Raw genomic sequence first — 18,194 nt, 5'->3', positions numbered from 1 at the left:
CAAAATGACTAATTAAAGTTTTTTAAAAAGTTAAAAAAAAAAGTGGGAACAAAATTATCGAAATTGGGGAAATAATTTGAAAAAAATAATACATACACATAACATATATATATTTTAAAACTTAGAGAAATTTCTTTTTAATTTTTCTAAAAATAAAGTTCTTGGGTACATTTTTTTCAATATCATCTTCTTCAACAACTTTTTCTTCGATCTGTTCTTCTGGTTCTTCTTCTACATCTTCTACATCTTCTACATCGTTTACTTCATCTTTTAGCCAGTTATTCCAGTATATTAGCTGTGAAAATGGAACAATAATAATAAAATGGAGAATGTGTATAGGTATTACATAAGTATATAATAAATAGGTTAAGAATAATATATATGTGCATACACATATTCAATGTATTATTTATGTATATTTATTTTGTCAGCATATGCCTTTCTTTTTAATCATTTAATAATGTTTAATTTTTTACTGATAAAAATCTATATTTATATGCCAATTTTTTATTTATTATTATTTTATCTTCCCTTAAATACATTTTACTTTTTTTTAAAGTAAAATACTAATTTAGAGGAAGCAATTCTTATTATTTTTTTCACATATATTAAGCATATATCTACATATATATTTTTTACCTGTAACATGGCTCTGCTTTTTAATTCGGAGTCTAAATTGTCATCCGTAAACCACTAAAAAAAAAAAGAGAATATTATAAGTGCCCATATTGTATGCATTTACAACATCATTAATTTTGTAGATATAACGCAATTTGGCTGTTTTTTTTTTTACTTTTATAAATGCATCCTTTGAAATTATTCCACAAAATAGTAAGCAATCAAAAACTGCTTCCAATAATGTTGTTTCCTCTGATAAGTGTGGGTATTTTAATTCTAAAAAAAAGTAGCGAAATTAAAAAAAAAAAATAATGAAATAAAAAAAAAAAATGTGAAATAGCTACATAACCAAACAAATAGCTAGCTTGGTATACGGAAAAGATATTTCCATACGCACACACAGAAATGTATGTGTATATATATGCATATATTTTCTTCTCTTACCATCACACAATTTGATGATATCATTTAATATATAATCTTCTTGATTTTCAATTTTGCTATTCTGTAGTAAATAATAAAAGAAAGATAAAAATTATGAACATGGAATAAAAAAAAAATTAAATAATATGATAAAAAAAAAAATAGCCAAAAATATGTGTGCATTTTTTTGGGTAAAGGATATCTTTATGTATATTTATGCATTTATTACTTGTTTTAGATAAAAAAGTAAATTTTTCAAGTGACTAGCTCTTTTTATATACATATCATCTTCCAATTTTTGTGGGAGGCTTAAAATGAAAACAGATATAGTCACATAAAAAGGAACATGACTCTCCAAATAGTTACCTAAAAATGATAAGTTTAAAAAATATATGTTTTTAAAGATTTACAATAGGTTATCATTTAGTAGTAAAATAATTTTAATAGGAACAAAAATGAAAACTTCATATATGTATATAATATTTACATTCATCCGTTTTCAGGGAAGCACATATGTTAGCAGCATCATCTTCAGTAAATAAATGATTTTGTATAATTTTATCTTTAATTTGATTATAAAACGATTTAATATTGTCTATATCATGCTTATATATATTATTATATTTAGTATTTTCTTCATTTATTTTAGTAATTTTTTCTAATTGTTTTTTATATAATTCTTCTCTCTTTTTTTTTGCAATTTCTTCTATATCCATTTTTTCTACAATTTTAGCATTTTCCGTTTTTTCAGCTATTTCTAAAAATATATTTTTTACATTTTTTTCAGTGCTTTTCTGTTTGTTTAAGATGGTTGTATCTTTTTTATTTATAGGAGGAGTAATAACACTTTTAGAATCTCTCTTTATTTCTATTTTTGTTTCTTTTTTTTCTTCTTTTAAACTTTCTAAGTGTAACAATTTAGCAGAAGGTATGAACACATTCGATCCATCACTTGCTTGACTTTTAAGTTGTTTAGATAATTCTCTTTGTTTTTTTTGTTCTTCCAATTTTTTCATTCTTTCTTCTTCTTTTTTTTTCAGCTCTTCTTGATACATAATTACTCTTTTAGGTACAAACTTTTTCTTTGCACCTTCTTCCACTTTTGTTTCATTATTACCATCGATTTCATTTTTCTCAGCTATAACCGCTGGATTTACATCACCCTCTTTCAATTTTGTGCCCTCTTTGGGTTTTGCTTCTTCAGCACTTTTTATAGTGTCATCCGTTTTTACTTCTTCTTTTTTATCTTCTTTTATTTCTTCTTCTTTTTTATCTTCTTTTACTTTTTCTTTTTTAACTTCTTTTACTTCTTCTTTTTTAACTTCTTTTACTTCTTCTTTTTCTTCCTCCTTTTTGTCTGCCTTGGTCTTTTCTTCTAGCTTCTCATTTTGAGAGATCTCAGTTTCTTGCCTTTTCAATTGCTTTTGTTTTCTTAATTCTTCTAATTTTCTTAGGTGATATGGTTTTTCAGTTTTTGTTTCAGTATCATTTTTTTTGCTTCTTAAGTTAGCAAAATCCGCATCGTCATCTTTTTTTTTATTTCTAAGGTTAGCAAAATCCGCATCGTCATCTTTTTTTTTATTTCTAAGATTGCCAAAGTCGACATCTTCCTCTTTCTTCTTATTTCTTAAATTAGCAAAATCAGCATCGTCATCTTTTTTTTTACTTCTTAAGTTGGCAAAATCTACGTCATCTTCCTTCTTTTTATTTCTTAAGTTGGCAAAATCGACATCCTCTTCCTTCTTCTTATTTCTAAGGTTAGCAAAATCTGCGTCGTCGTCTTTTTTTTTATTTCTAAGATTGCCAAAGTCGACATCTTCCTCTTTCTTCTTATTTCTTAAATTAGCAAAATCAGCATCGTCATCTTTTTTTTTATTTCTTAAATTGGCAAAATCTGCATCTTCCTCTTTCTTTTTATTTCGTAAAACTCCGAAATCTACATCATCTTCCTTCTTCTTACTTCTTAAGTTAGCAAAGTCGGTATCGTCTTCCTTCTTCTTGTTTCTTAAGTTGGCAAAATCTACGTCGTCGTCTTTTTTTTTATTTCTAAGGTTGCCAAAGTCAGCATCGTCATCTTTTTTTTTATTTCTAAGGTTGCCAAAGTCGACATCCTCTTCCTTCTTCTTATTTCTTAAATTAGCAAAATCGGCATCGTCATCTTTTTTTTTACTTCTTAAGTTGGCAAAATCTACGTCATCTTCCTTCTTTTTATTTCTTAAGTTGGCAAAATCGACGTCTTCGTCTTTCATTTCATTGAGCTTGTTTTTTCCCCTAGATCCTAATATTATGGTACTATCACTTTTTTTTAAATTATTTTTATCATTTTGATTATTTTTAAATTTATTATTATCATCATTTACTTTGTTGTTTATTTTTTTATCTGTACTTTCTGTAGTTCGCCATTCGATGTTTTGAACATATTCGTTTTTATCAAAAATTTTTTTTTTTTTTTCTTCGATGGTATTTTCAACAGCTGGTGTTGGCTGTATTATTAGGTCATCTTTTTGATAGTATTTTTGAAAATCTATTATATTCAAATGTATTTGTTTTTTTTTCTTCGCCATAGTCCCGTTCTGCTACCTCTACTTTTATTCCAATTTTTTTCCTTTTATGGATTATAAAAACAAAAGATAAATTGTGTGTGTTTTTTTTTTTTTTTTTAATTATTTTAACTTTTATAAAAAGTTCTAAAAAAGCCCTTATTATAATACATTTCCAAATGTTTCATTATAAAAATAAAATACCTTAATAGATATTTATACAATTTTTGTTTTCTTATATTTTTAATACTTTAATATATATTCTGCAAAGTATATCTGATTTTATTTATTATTTATTTATTTTCCCCTAAGTGTGATAATTGTTTTTAAAAAAAATTTTCTTTTTTTTTTATTTATTCTAATTTTGTTATATAAAAATTTATATTTAAGAGTTAACAAAGGTTATGAAAAAAAAAATAAAAAAAAACAATATATTATACATGCATACTACAAACATATGTAGGTATCAAATTTAGCCTACTCTTTTTTTAAGGGCTATACATACATTTAAATAAATGTATAAACATATTATATAATAATAATGTATATGCCAAAATTACTTGTATAATAAACCAACAATTTTTTTTCAAAACATTTTATTGTTATATATATATTTTTTATAACTTTTTTTTTTAAAAAACCACTGGAAAATTTCATTTATTTCCCTATTTATTATATATATGGTCATATTATTTTCAACATTTTTTTTATTACTTGTGAAAATTGGAATATAATATTATATGTATACATAATACATGTATACATTGAATGTTTACTATTAATATAAAGAAAATAAGTTGAAAAAAAAAAACAAAACAAATAAAAAAAAACATTAAAAAAGAAGTTAAAATTGTATAGGGACAAAATTTCGAATAAAATTGTCAAATGCTCAAATCAAGTAACTTCTAACAAGTATGCAACTTTATTTTAAAAGGAAAATTAAAAAAAAAAAAAAATGATTATATGTATGTTTAAAATGGATAATTAAAAAAAATAATAAATTTTCCAAACTTTGTAGAGACACACAATAAGAGGTTTTAATATACTTCGGACAAATGATAAAAATGGTTTATTATAAAAGTGTGTTGATATAAAAATAAATAAGTATATATATATGCATACACAATGGTATGTATTATAAACCCTCTATATTTTATGATGAATAAGAATAGATTAATTAAAGTAATCTACATATCTACTTCTCACATCTTTCATGTCTAAAGGTTTTTTAGGGTTTGTATTATTATATGTGTCTGATGCAAGAGGAGGAGCAATTTTTGACATTTCCATTTGTTTTTTTTTTTTTTGTTCTTCACGTTCTTTTTCTTCATCAGATGTAACACCTTTTTCTCTCCATCTTTTTTTTTCATAATCATAATAAAATATATTTTCTTCTTCTTTCTCTTCTTCCTCTTTTATTGTATCAACTATTTTTATTTTTTCTTTAATATTTGAAAAAAAACCAGATATAAAACTTTTACCCATATTTATTAAATCAACATTATTCTGATTTGAATCATCATTATCTGCTACATTGCTTGCTACATTGTTTGTTACATTATTTGATGTACTAGATGTTGTATAATTATTTTTATTTTGTTCATTCATTTTATTTACGTTTTGATTTGTATGTACTTGTGTGGTGTTATTATTTATTTGCATTTTTTGCTGACCCTCGTTATAATAATAATTATTATTGCCATAGTAGTTGTTAGCATTTTGTGGGTTTGTGGAGGAAGTATTATTATAATTATAGAACCCATGCATCTGGGTTGTATTATAGTTAGGTGGCATATTATTGTTTGCATTAGTTTGATAATAATTGTATTGCATCATATTATTATATTCTCCATAAGTAGTAGGTGGTAATGCATTACCTTGAATATTATATGAATGATTTGGCATGTTATTTATTCCATTTTCTTGAGTACCCATTGTTGCATTAGTGTTTGAAAACATGTTATGATTTCCACTTGCCTGATTAAACATGTAATTTTCACTATACTCATATTTAGTATTGTAACTATAATTGTAGTTATAATTATAATTATAACCTTGGGTATTTATGGTTTGACTTTGAACTGTTTCAACATTTTGATATTCCATATAATTTTTTACAGGCTCATTTGTATGTAAATTATAATACCCGGTATCTGTATTTAATGAACTATCTATAGAATTTTTATTATTAGTTGTTTGTTTTTTTAATGAATAATTAACATTATAATTATCGTAATTATTTTTATAATTTTGTATATTATGTTTATCTATATCTTTTTCTGATTCCATATATATATCATCTTTATTATTTATTTCATAATAATTTGTTACTTCATTATTTGTTCCCGAATGCTCATGATTTTGGAAAGGGCCATTTTGGATGTTCTTCGATTGGTTAGGTTGGTTTTCAACAATATAGGGTATATTTTTTGAGTTTTGAAAAGAATTTTTATCTTTAGAAGTATAGTCATTGATATTTTTCTCAGCATGTTCAACATGTGTAGTGCTGGTATATTGCTTTATGGGAAATTCTTCTTTTTCTAATGGTGTAGAACTTTTTATATTATTATTTATTGAAACTGTTTTATAATTATATATATCGTAACTATTTTGTGTTGTATATAAATTTAGGTATTCTTCATTTTGTGGATTTTGGTTAGTAGGTAATCTATGTGGTGAAATATAATTTAATTGACTTACTAATATTTCATATAAATATAATATATAATTAATGTTTTCATTTTTTTTATTACTTTTTATTACATCTATGTAATAATATAAAATATTTATGTATTGTTTGGCTTGTTCTAGTAACCCAAATTCCAATAATATAGATGCATAATATATTTTATAAATAATTAAATTGTCATAAAAAAAACTTTCTTCATTATATCTGTATAAGTATTCATAAATATCACATATTTGAAAAGTAAATATATCAAATGAAATTTTTGGTAGATGTCGGATTGGTGATTCTATTTTGTATTCATAAGTAGATTCATTTTGAACATTGTGAGTGTAATTCTTTGAAACATCAACAACATCTTTATATGAATTTGTAGATAAGTTATTGGATTGAATTTCTTCAGGCTCTGGAATAGATGAAGTTTTAATTTGATAAATACAAGGACTTCCCGAAAGAATTAAATAAAGAAATTGTGATTCAATATGTTTATTATTATATATTAATAAATCAATTAAATAATGAAAGAAATTTATAATTCCATCTTTATAATATGAATAATCTATTTCATTTTCTGAAAACTGAAATATAAAATTGTGAAGTATTAATGTGTAAAAAACATACCAATGGTTAGTAATAATATTTTTATTTTTAAAAAAGATATATTTTTTATTTAAAATACAAATAAAGAAAATAAATGATTCAACTAAAACATCATCATATATATTATAATTATATATTTTGTAAATATTTTGCATACAACTTTTTACATCTAATTCATTATTGAATGATATACTTATATGTTTTATATATTTATCTAACATTTTATTATATTTTTTTTTATTATATTTTTTTAAAATCAAAAAAAAATATTTATATAAATCCTTTTTCAAACATAAATTTGTTGCTTTCTTACTATTATATATACATAAATTAAAATATTCTAAATATATATCTTCTGTTGTTATCCGTTCATTATTTTGTAATCTATATAAATCATAAATAAATTTTTTATTTATTAAATCAGAGAAGTAATATTTTTTATTGTCTATTAATCCATATTTTAAATCATGTCCATAAATCTTTTGAAAAAAACTCTCTTCATTATCTTTGGACAGATTGTTAAAATCGTTTGCTACACCTATAGAGTTACTGCCATTTTCTAATTTATTTTTTTCTTTAGTTTTATAAGTGTAGTCTCTACTTGATATTTTAAATTCACTCATCTCTTTACTATTTTTTTCATTTGATTTTGTTTCTGAACAATCAGAAGAATCATCATCTTCTTCCCATTCAGAATATTCCACTTTTGTATTATTTTTATTATTCGAATTATTTTGATAATTTTGTAAAAACTTCATTACAATACTATTTTGTTCTTTTTTTTTTTTTTCATTTTTATTAAATTCATAATTTGTATTTACATCTAATTGTTTCAAATTAAATGCTAGCAAATCATCATTTTCAATTATATTTAACAGATGATTGTATATACTATTTTTTTGTGTACTTTCAAAAATATTATCTTTATATTTTTCTTTATTTATCTCTATAAATCCGTTTAAAGTTTTCTTTATTTTTTCATCGATTTTGATATTCCTTCGAGAAAATGGACCTGGAAAGGACTTCAATGCGTATACATATGCATTAATTTCGGATCCATCACATTTTTTTGCAACCCCCTCTTGCTTCTTATCCTTTTCTATTCCCTTATCTATTACACTTATGAGTAGGGCATATACTATGGAATTCCCTTTTGTATAAAAAAATGTCCCACTCCTTCCGAAGCAGAAACACATGAATTTGTCAACCCCATTTCCTTCTTCTTGCTCCTCATTTTGTTTTTTCACATCTAATTGTAAGTTATCTAAATTATTTTCAGGGCACACTACATTTTTAATAGTAGATGCATCTTGAGCCGCTTCTTCTTTAGTATCTACTTGGTCAGTATCTTTTGCTGCATCGTTTGGAGGGCTTACTAAATTTGGCTCGTTTTCACTAAAAGGAGGTTGACAACTTTTAGCAGGTTCACCGTCGTTATTTTCAGTAAAAATTGGGGCATCATTATTTTCAGTAAAAATTGGGGCATCATTATTTTCAGTAAAAAATGCTGCATCTTTATGTTCCTTCGTAAAGGTAGCATCTTTTTCATTAGCTGCTTCCTCCTTTGGTGGATCCACATTATAGGTCGGAGAATACTGATTAATATTTGTATCATCATTGGAATTGTAAAAGTTAAATGGATCGTCTTCTTTATTATTTATATCATTTTTATCATTAAAAAGGGTAAATATATCTTTTTTTATTTTTTGTTTTGAATTATCATTCATTTGTATTTTATTTTCATTTTCTTCAGACACTTCGTTATTAATATTGTTTGTAGGTTTTGGATCGTTTTCTAAATTTTCCAAATTTTCCGCATTTACCACATTTTCTGTCTCTTTATTATCTGCTTCATTTTGAGATTTTTCTATTTTTTCTTGGATTTTATTTATGTCTGGGCTTTTAAAAATGTTTTCATAGCTAAAAATGCCTTTACTCATTTTTTACCTTTTACTTTGTACTTTTTACTTCTTACTTTTTTACTTCTTTACTTTTTACTTCTTACTTTTTTACTTCTTTACTTTTTACTTCTTACTTTTTTACTTCTTTACTTTTTTACTTCTTTACTTTTTACTTCTTACTTTTTTACTTTTTTACTTTTTACTTCTTTACTTTTTACTTCTTTACTTTTTATCACTAACTGTGTAAGTAATACTTCGTTGTAGGTAAACTATTTAGGATGTGAAAAAGTTTCAAATTGGTAACCCAATCTGTGTATTATAATTTGTATAGCCTCGTATTTTGTTTGGACTTTTTTCTTTCCATTCGAGAAATGGCTATATTCTTATGAATCTGCCAATTGTGATATGTTTTTCTTTTTTTTTTTTTTTTTTTTAATAAGTAAATATTTTATACTATATCCTTTTTTATGTTATATAAAATGATTCCACCATTTTCAACTTATCATTAAAAGTTTCTGTTGAACTTTCTAAATTGTGATTTAGTTGTATAGTGAAAAGGAACAAACTGTGTAGTACATGAATAATGTTTGAAGATATATAAATAGGTAAACGGATGTATATGCAATACTAAAGAACATAACATATTTGAATGTACTAACATGTAATGATGTATGGCCAGGGGAGCCAAAATAAATTACAAAGTTATTGATTCAGTATGCATATATTTTAAATCAATGTTTTTGAAGAAACAAAAACATTTTGAAAAAATGTATATTATATATAGTAATATTTTTTTTTATATACTAAATGTATTATATCCATAATTTTCGAAAAAAATTTGGATTTTACTTAACATGCCGATAAAGATGAATAAATGAATAAACAAATAAATAAATTAATGGATGTTTACAATTCCAATTTATTTGTAGAGTATAATTTATGAATATAATTTGCAGACCCTTAGGAGGACCATTAAAAAAATTTTTTTTTTTTTAATCCTCGTTACAATGCTGGGATAGAGTATATATGCCATATATGGGAATATGCTTATAGAGATATGCTAAAAAAATGTGCGCAAAAAATAGTAATAATAAACAAATAAAAAAGAATAACGATAGTAATAAAATTACACGATTTTTTTAAATCCTAAAAATGTTTTTATCTATTATTATAAATATTTTTTGTTAGCCATAATAAATGATTATATTTCCATTACTTAGGTATCTTTGATATATTGTCAAAATAAAGATTCAAACAAATGTTTTTCACATACTTAGGTTTGTTATTATTATATCGAACTTGGGAATTCTCTATGTTAGTAAACATAAAGAATATAGTTTATCCCATCGAAAAAGAAGGAAATAAAATTAGTATAAATAAAAATTACAAAAAAAATAGTCAAATTGATAGAGAACGTTTTAAATAGCCATATGCATATATTTATGTGAATTTCTTATAAAGCATATAATTGCTACTTTAAAAAAATAAAAAATTTGAAAATATTTTAAATATAGTGACAATTTAAATAATGTTTTAAAATGCTAATTGTAAAAAAAAAAAAAACAACAAAATAAAAGACAGAAAGAAAATAACACATAAGAAAAAAAGGCAACAAATTTACAAATTATTTTTAAAGCCTTTAGTTATGTTTCAAATTTTAATCTATCTTATTAAATTCGAATAAAAATTAAATTTATATCTCTTCCTTCACTCTATATGTACATGTATATCTTTGTGCTTAGAAGCACTTGCATTTTCTTCTTATCATATATTCCCTGTTTAGCTTCTTCATATATAAACATTTGAAAAATCATACACTTTTTTTTTTGACACCATTTTATGTATACCAATATAAATGATATACCATTGGTTTATCTCTGTTTATTAATATAGTGCGGATTATAATAACAAAGAAATTTTCCTAATCATATAATTAGGAATATGAAAAAAAAAAGAGGAAGCATATAAAAATGGATTTGAATATTGGCAAACGATTATTTACTATGGTTTTCCCCTTTTATATAATAAAATTAAACTACGGTATGATAAAGAGAAAAAGAGGGAATGCGTAAGCATAGAAAATTGCTTGTAATATATATACAAACTCGTAAAGGAATTAGGTAAAAGACTTGCAATTATTACTTTGCTGCAATTATTACTTTGTTACAATTATTATCGTAACTGGTTGCCGGAATGAAAAATAATTCATTCATCATAGGATGTATATTGATAATTTCTATTCATAGGGACAGAAAAATTATTAAAATGATTTATGTTATCTGTATGCATAATATTTTGGTTGTTTGTCATAATTATCAGTTTATCTAATTTATTAGTATTTTCTATATTATTTAATGTACCCATATTTGACACATTATTATATTTGTTTATGTTATTTATTTCATGATATGTTTCATTATAGTTATTAACAAGTTGGTTATTGGCTAGTTCGATATTATTTACATTATTCCCATTGTTGATATCGTATGCATTCATATATTTTTTATAATCATCAGACGAATTTCCATTTGAATTTACATTAGAATTATACATTCCATTATAATTGTTTAAATATCCATTATCTGTGTCATTATATCCATTACCACTATTTTTTTTTTCACTATTTTTTGAATTTTTCATATAAGAACCATATTTTACATTTTCATAGATTTGTGCATAATTATTATTGCCATTATTTTTATTATATTGTGTTGAGTTATATTTTGAGTCATCATTATTTCCATCAAATTGATATAAGGGACTACTACCATTGTTATATTGCTCATTGTTATTTACAAATCTATTCATATTATTATGCCCATTTGTGTTTACTATTTTTCCTGCAGTGTTAGAATGATTTATATTGTTAATTTGGTTGACTTTGTTTATATTTTCAATAGACCCACTATTTCGAGTATTAGTAATGATTGCATTATTTGGAAATGTAACTTTTTTTTGAATATTAATATAGGCACTAATTTTTTTATTTTTTTCCATTTCTTGTTTTATTTTATTCATTCTTCTTTTTAATATTCGATCATACTGTTTTTCATTAACATATATTACACCATCCCATCCACCACAATTATTTGTTTCATTTTGAAAGTTTGAAAAAAAATAATTTTTATTTATATCATTGTTAATGCTGTTAATTTCGAGGCTGTTATTCATTTCAAGGTTGGCGTTCATGTTTGTTAAGAGCCAGGGGTGTGTAACAAAAGTGACAATACACCTATTTTGATGTTCCTTTTTTGCAAGTTAGTCTGTTCTTAAAGTGGTGAACCCTTACTATATAGCCGGAGACAGTATAATGAAGTATAGCATTTATATTAAAAAATTAAAAAGGGTTTAGCAAAACAAAAAAAAATTCATATTTAATATTTTTTGAAATATGTGTGTATAAATATATGTACATGTGTATTTTTATAGGGGGTAAGCATATATAAACAAAATTAAATAAGGAAAATTTGAATTATTTTTTTCTGCCACCCTAAAAGCTAATTATGAGGGTATACACAATATTGATGAAAATGAAATGGAGAAAAAGATATAAAAATTATTTTCTTTTTATTTTTATTATATGTTAAATTTACGAGCATTTAATTTGTATATTTCCCAATACAAATAATATCGTAGTATTTAACAAAATGTTAATTACTTTTAGCTTTTTTCTTCGTTTTTTTTTTTTTTTTTTTTTTATACTTCGATCTTAAAATTACACATTTAAAAATTAATCTAAGAAAATTTATAACAAACACACAAAAATAAAAAAAATAGTAAAACACAAAGAAAAATAATAAACTTACAGATGAACAGAAAATTAAAGTAAAACGTTTTGGCAAATGATAAAAAGAAGAAAAAAAATATCATGAGAAGATGCCTTAAAAATGTTTTATTTTTATTCTGTTATATTATTTTACATTTTTATCATTTTCCTTTTATTCTTTTTTTTATTTTACATTTTTATCATTTTACACTTTTATTTATTATTAAATAAAAAAAGTAAAATAAATATTTTTCATATTTAATATTTATTTCTCCTCGTTCTGTCAAATTAATAATATATTAAAAACAAAGTAAAAAAAATATAACAATTTTTTTCTGCATTTGGCTTGAAACTGTTTCCAGTATTTTTAGAATTGCGCAAAATAACACTGTTAAATAATAAAAATAATTTTATTTTTTTTAATTTATAAAAAAATTATGTAAATAGATTAGTTCTTATATTTTGTCAGTTGCATATATACGGAATACACATACAAATAAATATATGACTATGTTGCATATTTTCCCTTAATGCTATATAATAATTTTAAAAAAAAAATGCATATAAGTTGAAATGACATCATTTTTGCAGAATTAACAACATAATTTAGAGTGATCAAAGAAAAACAAAACAAAAACATTTGTCTGCACCAAAGTTATCATTTTGGGTAATTGTCTTTTTGATATTATCTTAGTAACAATTTTAAATATAATTATGCATTACCTCATTTTTTTATAAATTGATTATTTAAAAATATGCAGTTGAAAATTTAAATAAAAGAAATTAGCTATAAAAAAAATTCCATATTATTTTATTAATACATTTGTATATATAAATATCATTCGAAAATAACCGAAAATTTTTTATAAAAAATAACATCATTTTATTTGTTTATATATTATCTTTTCAATTATATGCACATATTTACTTTCCATGTTTGGGAATAGTTTATATTTTAATAGTTCATTGGTAAACCTTTTTATATACAATAAAAAAGTATATAAACATATGCATATATAACTTTTCCTTCTTTCAAAATGGCAAAACAAATTTATCTTTTAAAAATTGTATTGTACATATTAATACTAGATTAGAGGGAGAATGCTAGAATTGGGGATAGAACATAAAGCTAAGTAACATAGCAAAACTCAAATAGAGGGTAGTTTAAAATATCCTCATGATTATATACATATGTGTGTTTCTATTTCTTTAATTTGGTGTAAGAAACTTGTTGTTGATATGGGTGATAGTATGTATATGGGAATACACTTATTTATATATGTTCATGCTAAATTTATTAATGTTTTAAAAAAAAATGTATATCAAAATAAGTCGAATAAACACTACAATATATTTTAAGTGACAAATTTTTCCACCTTATGCTTGAAAAAAAAAAAATGTCCCCCAAATTAAATAGTAATTAAAAATTAAAGAATAAAAAAAATAAAAAACAACAAATAATAGAATGATTAAAACTGAAATAATAATGTTAAAAAGATAATTATATATATTTAAATTTTATGTTTGGCATAAAATTATAGATATAGCGCATACACGGCAGTCATTTTATTTTCTATATAAATCGACCGTTTATTGTAAAAAAACTCCCTTTGGGTTATTAGCTATTTTCACAACATAAAATTTATATTTTATTTTTATATACATATTTTTTTTTAATTAATTTTGTATTTATTTATATTTTTATATTATTTTTATATTTTATATTTTTTTTTTATAAATATTATGAATATATATATTTTTAATCTCATATTCATAGTATTTTTTTTTAATTAACAAGGGTTAAACCCTATTTATGTATTTGTAGGTATACTATAAATGCATAAGCATATACTTATATATTTCATTCTTCCTTTTTTGAAAAATATATAATCATTTGCTTACTTGCATTTTAATATATCCATATTTTCAAGTCTCAAGAAAAATGAAAAAGAAAAGTAAATATTATAGAAATGATTTTATGCTTATGATGATTTTGTTATGATCCATTCATATATTTATAATTCAATGTGCATATATTTTCATTTTTACAAATTTATGTTAATTTTTTTTACTCTACCTTTATATTCAGTATTCACCATTTTGTTCTTTCATATATTTATGGTAAAACTTTTGTATTTATATTATTTTTGTTTATTTTTTTAATATTTTTATGCAAGTTACCATTTTCACATTACCTGTATAGAACAAAAAAAAAAATACATGACTTGTGCATGCAAATATGCGTATGTATAAAGATATACACAAATGTATTAATATGCGAAAAAGACGTGTTTCTTCAACATGATATGCAAACATTTGCTAAAAATTGAGCATCGATTCTTTACATATATTAGTCCTTTTTTATGTCTTCTTTTTTACATTATATATGGACATATAGATAGGGAAACATGCAGTAATATACCCTCTCTGTTCAATACCATGCATAATAGCTAGCTACAAAAAAAAAAAACCAATAGCTGCATTGAATATAATTTGAACAAATATTATTACCAAATTCGAGATTGAGGATTTGTATATAATTAAGTAGTAAGAAATAATAAAAGGGTATTGGTAAAGTGTGATAATACACTAGTAAAAAAAGTTATTATTTATAATAGTAGATTAAAGTGTGCATATAAAAATGTACAGATCTCACATGCTTGAAAAAAATGGACGATTCCTATTGAAGGAAAAAAAATATCTTAAAAATATATTAGAAAGTTACAGATTTGAAGGGATTAGAGAAAAAAAAAATGATTTGTTTACTATTAATAATGATGGAAAAAGATGTATAAACTCATTAGTATATACACCACATTTTAATAAAATACGCCAAAATAAAAAGGATGAAATAGCTATAACATATGATAAAAAAAAATATGAACAAGACATATTTTCTTTTAATTATTTTATAGATTTAATTCAAACCAAATTTAATAATAAAAATTTAAAAAATAATAGTAAATTTGTGAAAAATGTTTCTAATCTATTTAATAAATATGCAAAATTATGTTCTACAAACAAAGTAGATTATATGCAACAAAACAATAAAGACACAAAACATTTAAAAATAAGTGAAGAAAAAATAAATAATTTTTTAAAGAAATCTTTTAAATCATATAACAAAATAAATAAAATTTCTAGTAATATTGTAAACAGTGATGTACATAATCCAAATGGTTTTATAGATAAGAAAACAGAGATTGATGAAAAAAACAAAGAACCAAATTTTATAGAAACATTGTTTAATGATATTGTAAAAATATATTTATCTAAAATTCCTAAAGGGTTTGAAAGATTTGAAAAAAGTGATTCAAACAAAAATTGTAATGGGAATATAAATAATGCTCAACAAGAAGAAGAAAAACCTAAAAAATTTGATAATAATTTTTTTTATTTATTTATTTTATTATTATTATGTTTTCTACTATTTGTCGATTCAAATAGTTTATATAATGAAATAACACAAAATGATTTTTTTTACAATTATTTATCTAAAGGATATGTAGATAAAATCAAATTAATAAATAAAGATTATGTAAAAGCATATTTAAATTCACATGGTATTAATAAATACCATCTAAAATATGTTAGCTTTAGAGTAGGAAATAGTGATTCCTTTGAAAGAAAAGTTGAACTAATACAAAAAGAAATGAATATAAAACTTGATGAAATTATAGAAGTACAATATGTAAATGAAGGAAATCTTGTAGGGGAAATAAAATCTTATATCCCTAGTATACTTTTTTTTCTGTTTTTAGTTTTTATATTCCAAAAAATAACTTTAAAAAATGTAGCAAACAGTGGAATGGACAAACTATTTAAATTTAATAAAATAAATCCCATCAATAAAAATAATTATAAAACAGATATAAAATTTTCAAGTGTTGCTGGAATGAAACAAGCAAAAGAAGAAATTATGGAGTTTGTTGATTTTTTGAAAAATCCAGCAAAATATCAAGTATTAGGTGCAAAAATACCAAAAGGTGCATTATTATGTGGTGCACCGGGAACCGGAAAAACTCTATTAGCAAAAGCTGTTGCTGGTGAGGCAAATGTTCCCTTTTTTAATATTAGTGGAAGTGATTTTATTGAAGTATTTGTAGGAATAGGACCATCAAGAGTTAGAGAATTATTTGCACAAGCAAGAAAACATGCACCATCTATTATTTTTATTGATGAAATTGATGCTGTTGGGCGAAAAAGATCAAAAGGAGGTTTTGCAGGTGGAGGAAATGATGAAAGAGAAAATACTTTAAATCAGATGCTTGTTGAAATGGATGGATTCCATACATCTAATGATCAAGTAGTTGTTTTAGCAGGAACCAATAGAATCGATATTTTAGATCCTGCTATTACAAGACCTGGAAGATTTGATAGAATTGTTAATATTAATAAACCAGATATTAATGAAAGATCAGAAATATTTCAAGTTCATTTAAAAAATTTAAAATTACATGATTCTTTAGATATTAAAAATATAAGTTATATATTAGCATCGTTAACACCTGGATTTGTCGGTGCAGATATTGCTAATGTTGTAAATGAAGGTGCAATACAATGTGCAAGACGATCACATGTACAAGGTGTACAAATGCATGATTTTGAATTAGCTATCGAAAGAGTATTAGGTGGGCTAGCCAAATCAACTTCACTTATATCTCCGTTAGAAAAAAAAACAATATCATATCATGAAACGGGTCATGCACTTATTGGATGGTTTTTAGAATTTGCTGATCCTGTTTTAAAAGTGTCGATAATACCTAGAAGTAATGGTGCATTAGGATATTCTCAACATCTAAGTGAAGAAATTATGTTATTTTCTAAAGAAGCTATACATGATAAAATTGCAGTTATATTAGGTGGTCGTGCAGCAGAAGAATTATTTATTGGAAAAATAACAACCGGAGCAATTGATGATTTAAATAAAGTTACACAACTAGCTTATTCATATGTATCTCAATATGGAATGAATAAAGAAATAGGTTTAGTTTCATTTCAACAAAATGGTGGAAATAATAGTGGTAATGAATATGCTTTTTATCGACCTCATTCAGAATGTTTAGCACATCTAATTGATAATGAAGCTAGAAATTTAATAGAATCACAATATAATCGAGTTAAAGCTATTTTAAAAAAAAATGAAAAACATGTACATAATCTTGCTAATTTATTATATGAAAAAGAAACAATATCATATCATGATATAGTTAAATGTGTTGGAGAAAGACCATATCCCATCAAATCAAACTATGAAAAGTTTGTTAAAGCAAACCCCTATAAAATGAATCTATCCACATCTATAGAAGAAAATGCTGAAAAACTAGATGATTCAGAACACGCTCAAAAAAATGAATCCCATAAAGATCACACTAATAATGACCATAACAAAAGTGATACAAATTTAAAAAAAAAAAATAATCAAAATGATAGTGGGGATGTAAATGGGACTTCTTCTGCTACCCCCAATAATGACGATAGAAACAAAAAAGATGAACAAATTTCTAATTTTAACATAAGATAATTGATATTATATTTATATATGTATGCCACTGTTTAAGTAGGATACTTGGTGATTCATTGTTTTATTTTAATTTATTTTTGTTGGAAAAACAGATTCTATCCTATGAGTTATAAAATGGATAACATAAACAAGATGT

The 18,194-nt window shown here is 23.4% G+C and overlaps 4 protein-coding genes across 4 annotated transcripts; 1 reads left to right on the top strand and 3 right to left on the bottom strand.

Annotated features, from left to right (window-relative positions):
• Positions 1–121: 121 nt before the first annotated feature.
• PVVCY_0901810 (conserved Plasmodium protein, unknown function) lies at positions 122–3,605 on the bottom strand (the record flags this gene model as incomplete). The annotated part of the gene is made up of 6 exons (XM_037634329.1): positions 122–295; positions 640–693; positions 794–894; positions 1,063–1,123; positions 1,271–1,407; positions 1,529–3,605. The coding sequence occupies 6 exons, from the start codon at positions 3,603–3,605 to the stop codon at positions 122–124; spliced, it is 2,604 nt and encodes an 867-aa protein (XP_037490438.1).
• A 1,149-nt stretch (positions 3,606–4,754) lies between these two features.
• PVVCY_0901800 (conserved Plasmodium protein, unknown function) lies at positions 4,755–8,807 on the bottom strand (the record flags this gene model as incomplete). Its single annotated transcript, XM_008626521.1, has 1 exon — positions 4,755–8,807. The coding sequence occupies one exon, from the start codon at positions 8,805–8,807 to the stop codon at positions 4,755–4,757; it is 4,053 nt and encodes a 1,350-aa protein (XP_008624743.1).
• Positions 8,808–10,973: 2,166 nt separating this feature from the next.
• PVVCY_0901790 (conserved Plasmodium protein, unknown function) lies at positions 10,974–11,957 on the bottom strand (the record flags this gene model as incomplete). The annotated part of the gene is made up of 1 exon (XM_008626520.1): positions 10,974–11,957. One exon carries the CDS (start codon positions 11,955–11,957, stop codon positions 10,974–10,976), a length of 984 nt encoding a protein of 327 aa, XP_008624742.1.
• Positions 11,958–15,175: 3,218 nt separating this feature from the next.
• Positions 15,176–18,058, top strand: PVVCY_0901780 (ATP-dependent zinc metalloprotease FTSH, putative; the record flags this gene model as incomplete). The annotated part of the gene is made up of 1 exon (XM_008626519.1): positions 15,176–18,058. One exon carries the CDS (start codon positions 15,176–15,178, stop codon positions 18,056–18,058), a length of 2,883 nt encoding a protein of 960 aa, XP_008624741.1.
• Between the last annotated feature and the right edge of the window lie 136 nt (positions 18,059–18,194).

Source organism: Plasmodium vinckei (genome assembly GCF_900681995.1).
Source record: "Plasmodium vinckei vinckei genome assembly, chromosome: PVVCY_09".
Classification (NCBI taxonomy): domain Eukaryota; phylum Apicomplexa; class Aconoidasida; order Haemosporida; family Plasmodiidae; genus Plasmodium; species Plasmodium vinckei.
The sequence above is the reverse complement of the archived record's forward strand: the minus strand, read 5'-3'. Positions and strand labels throughout refer to the sequence as shown.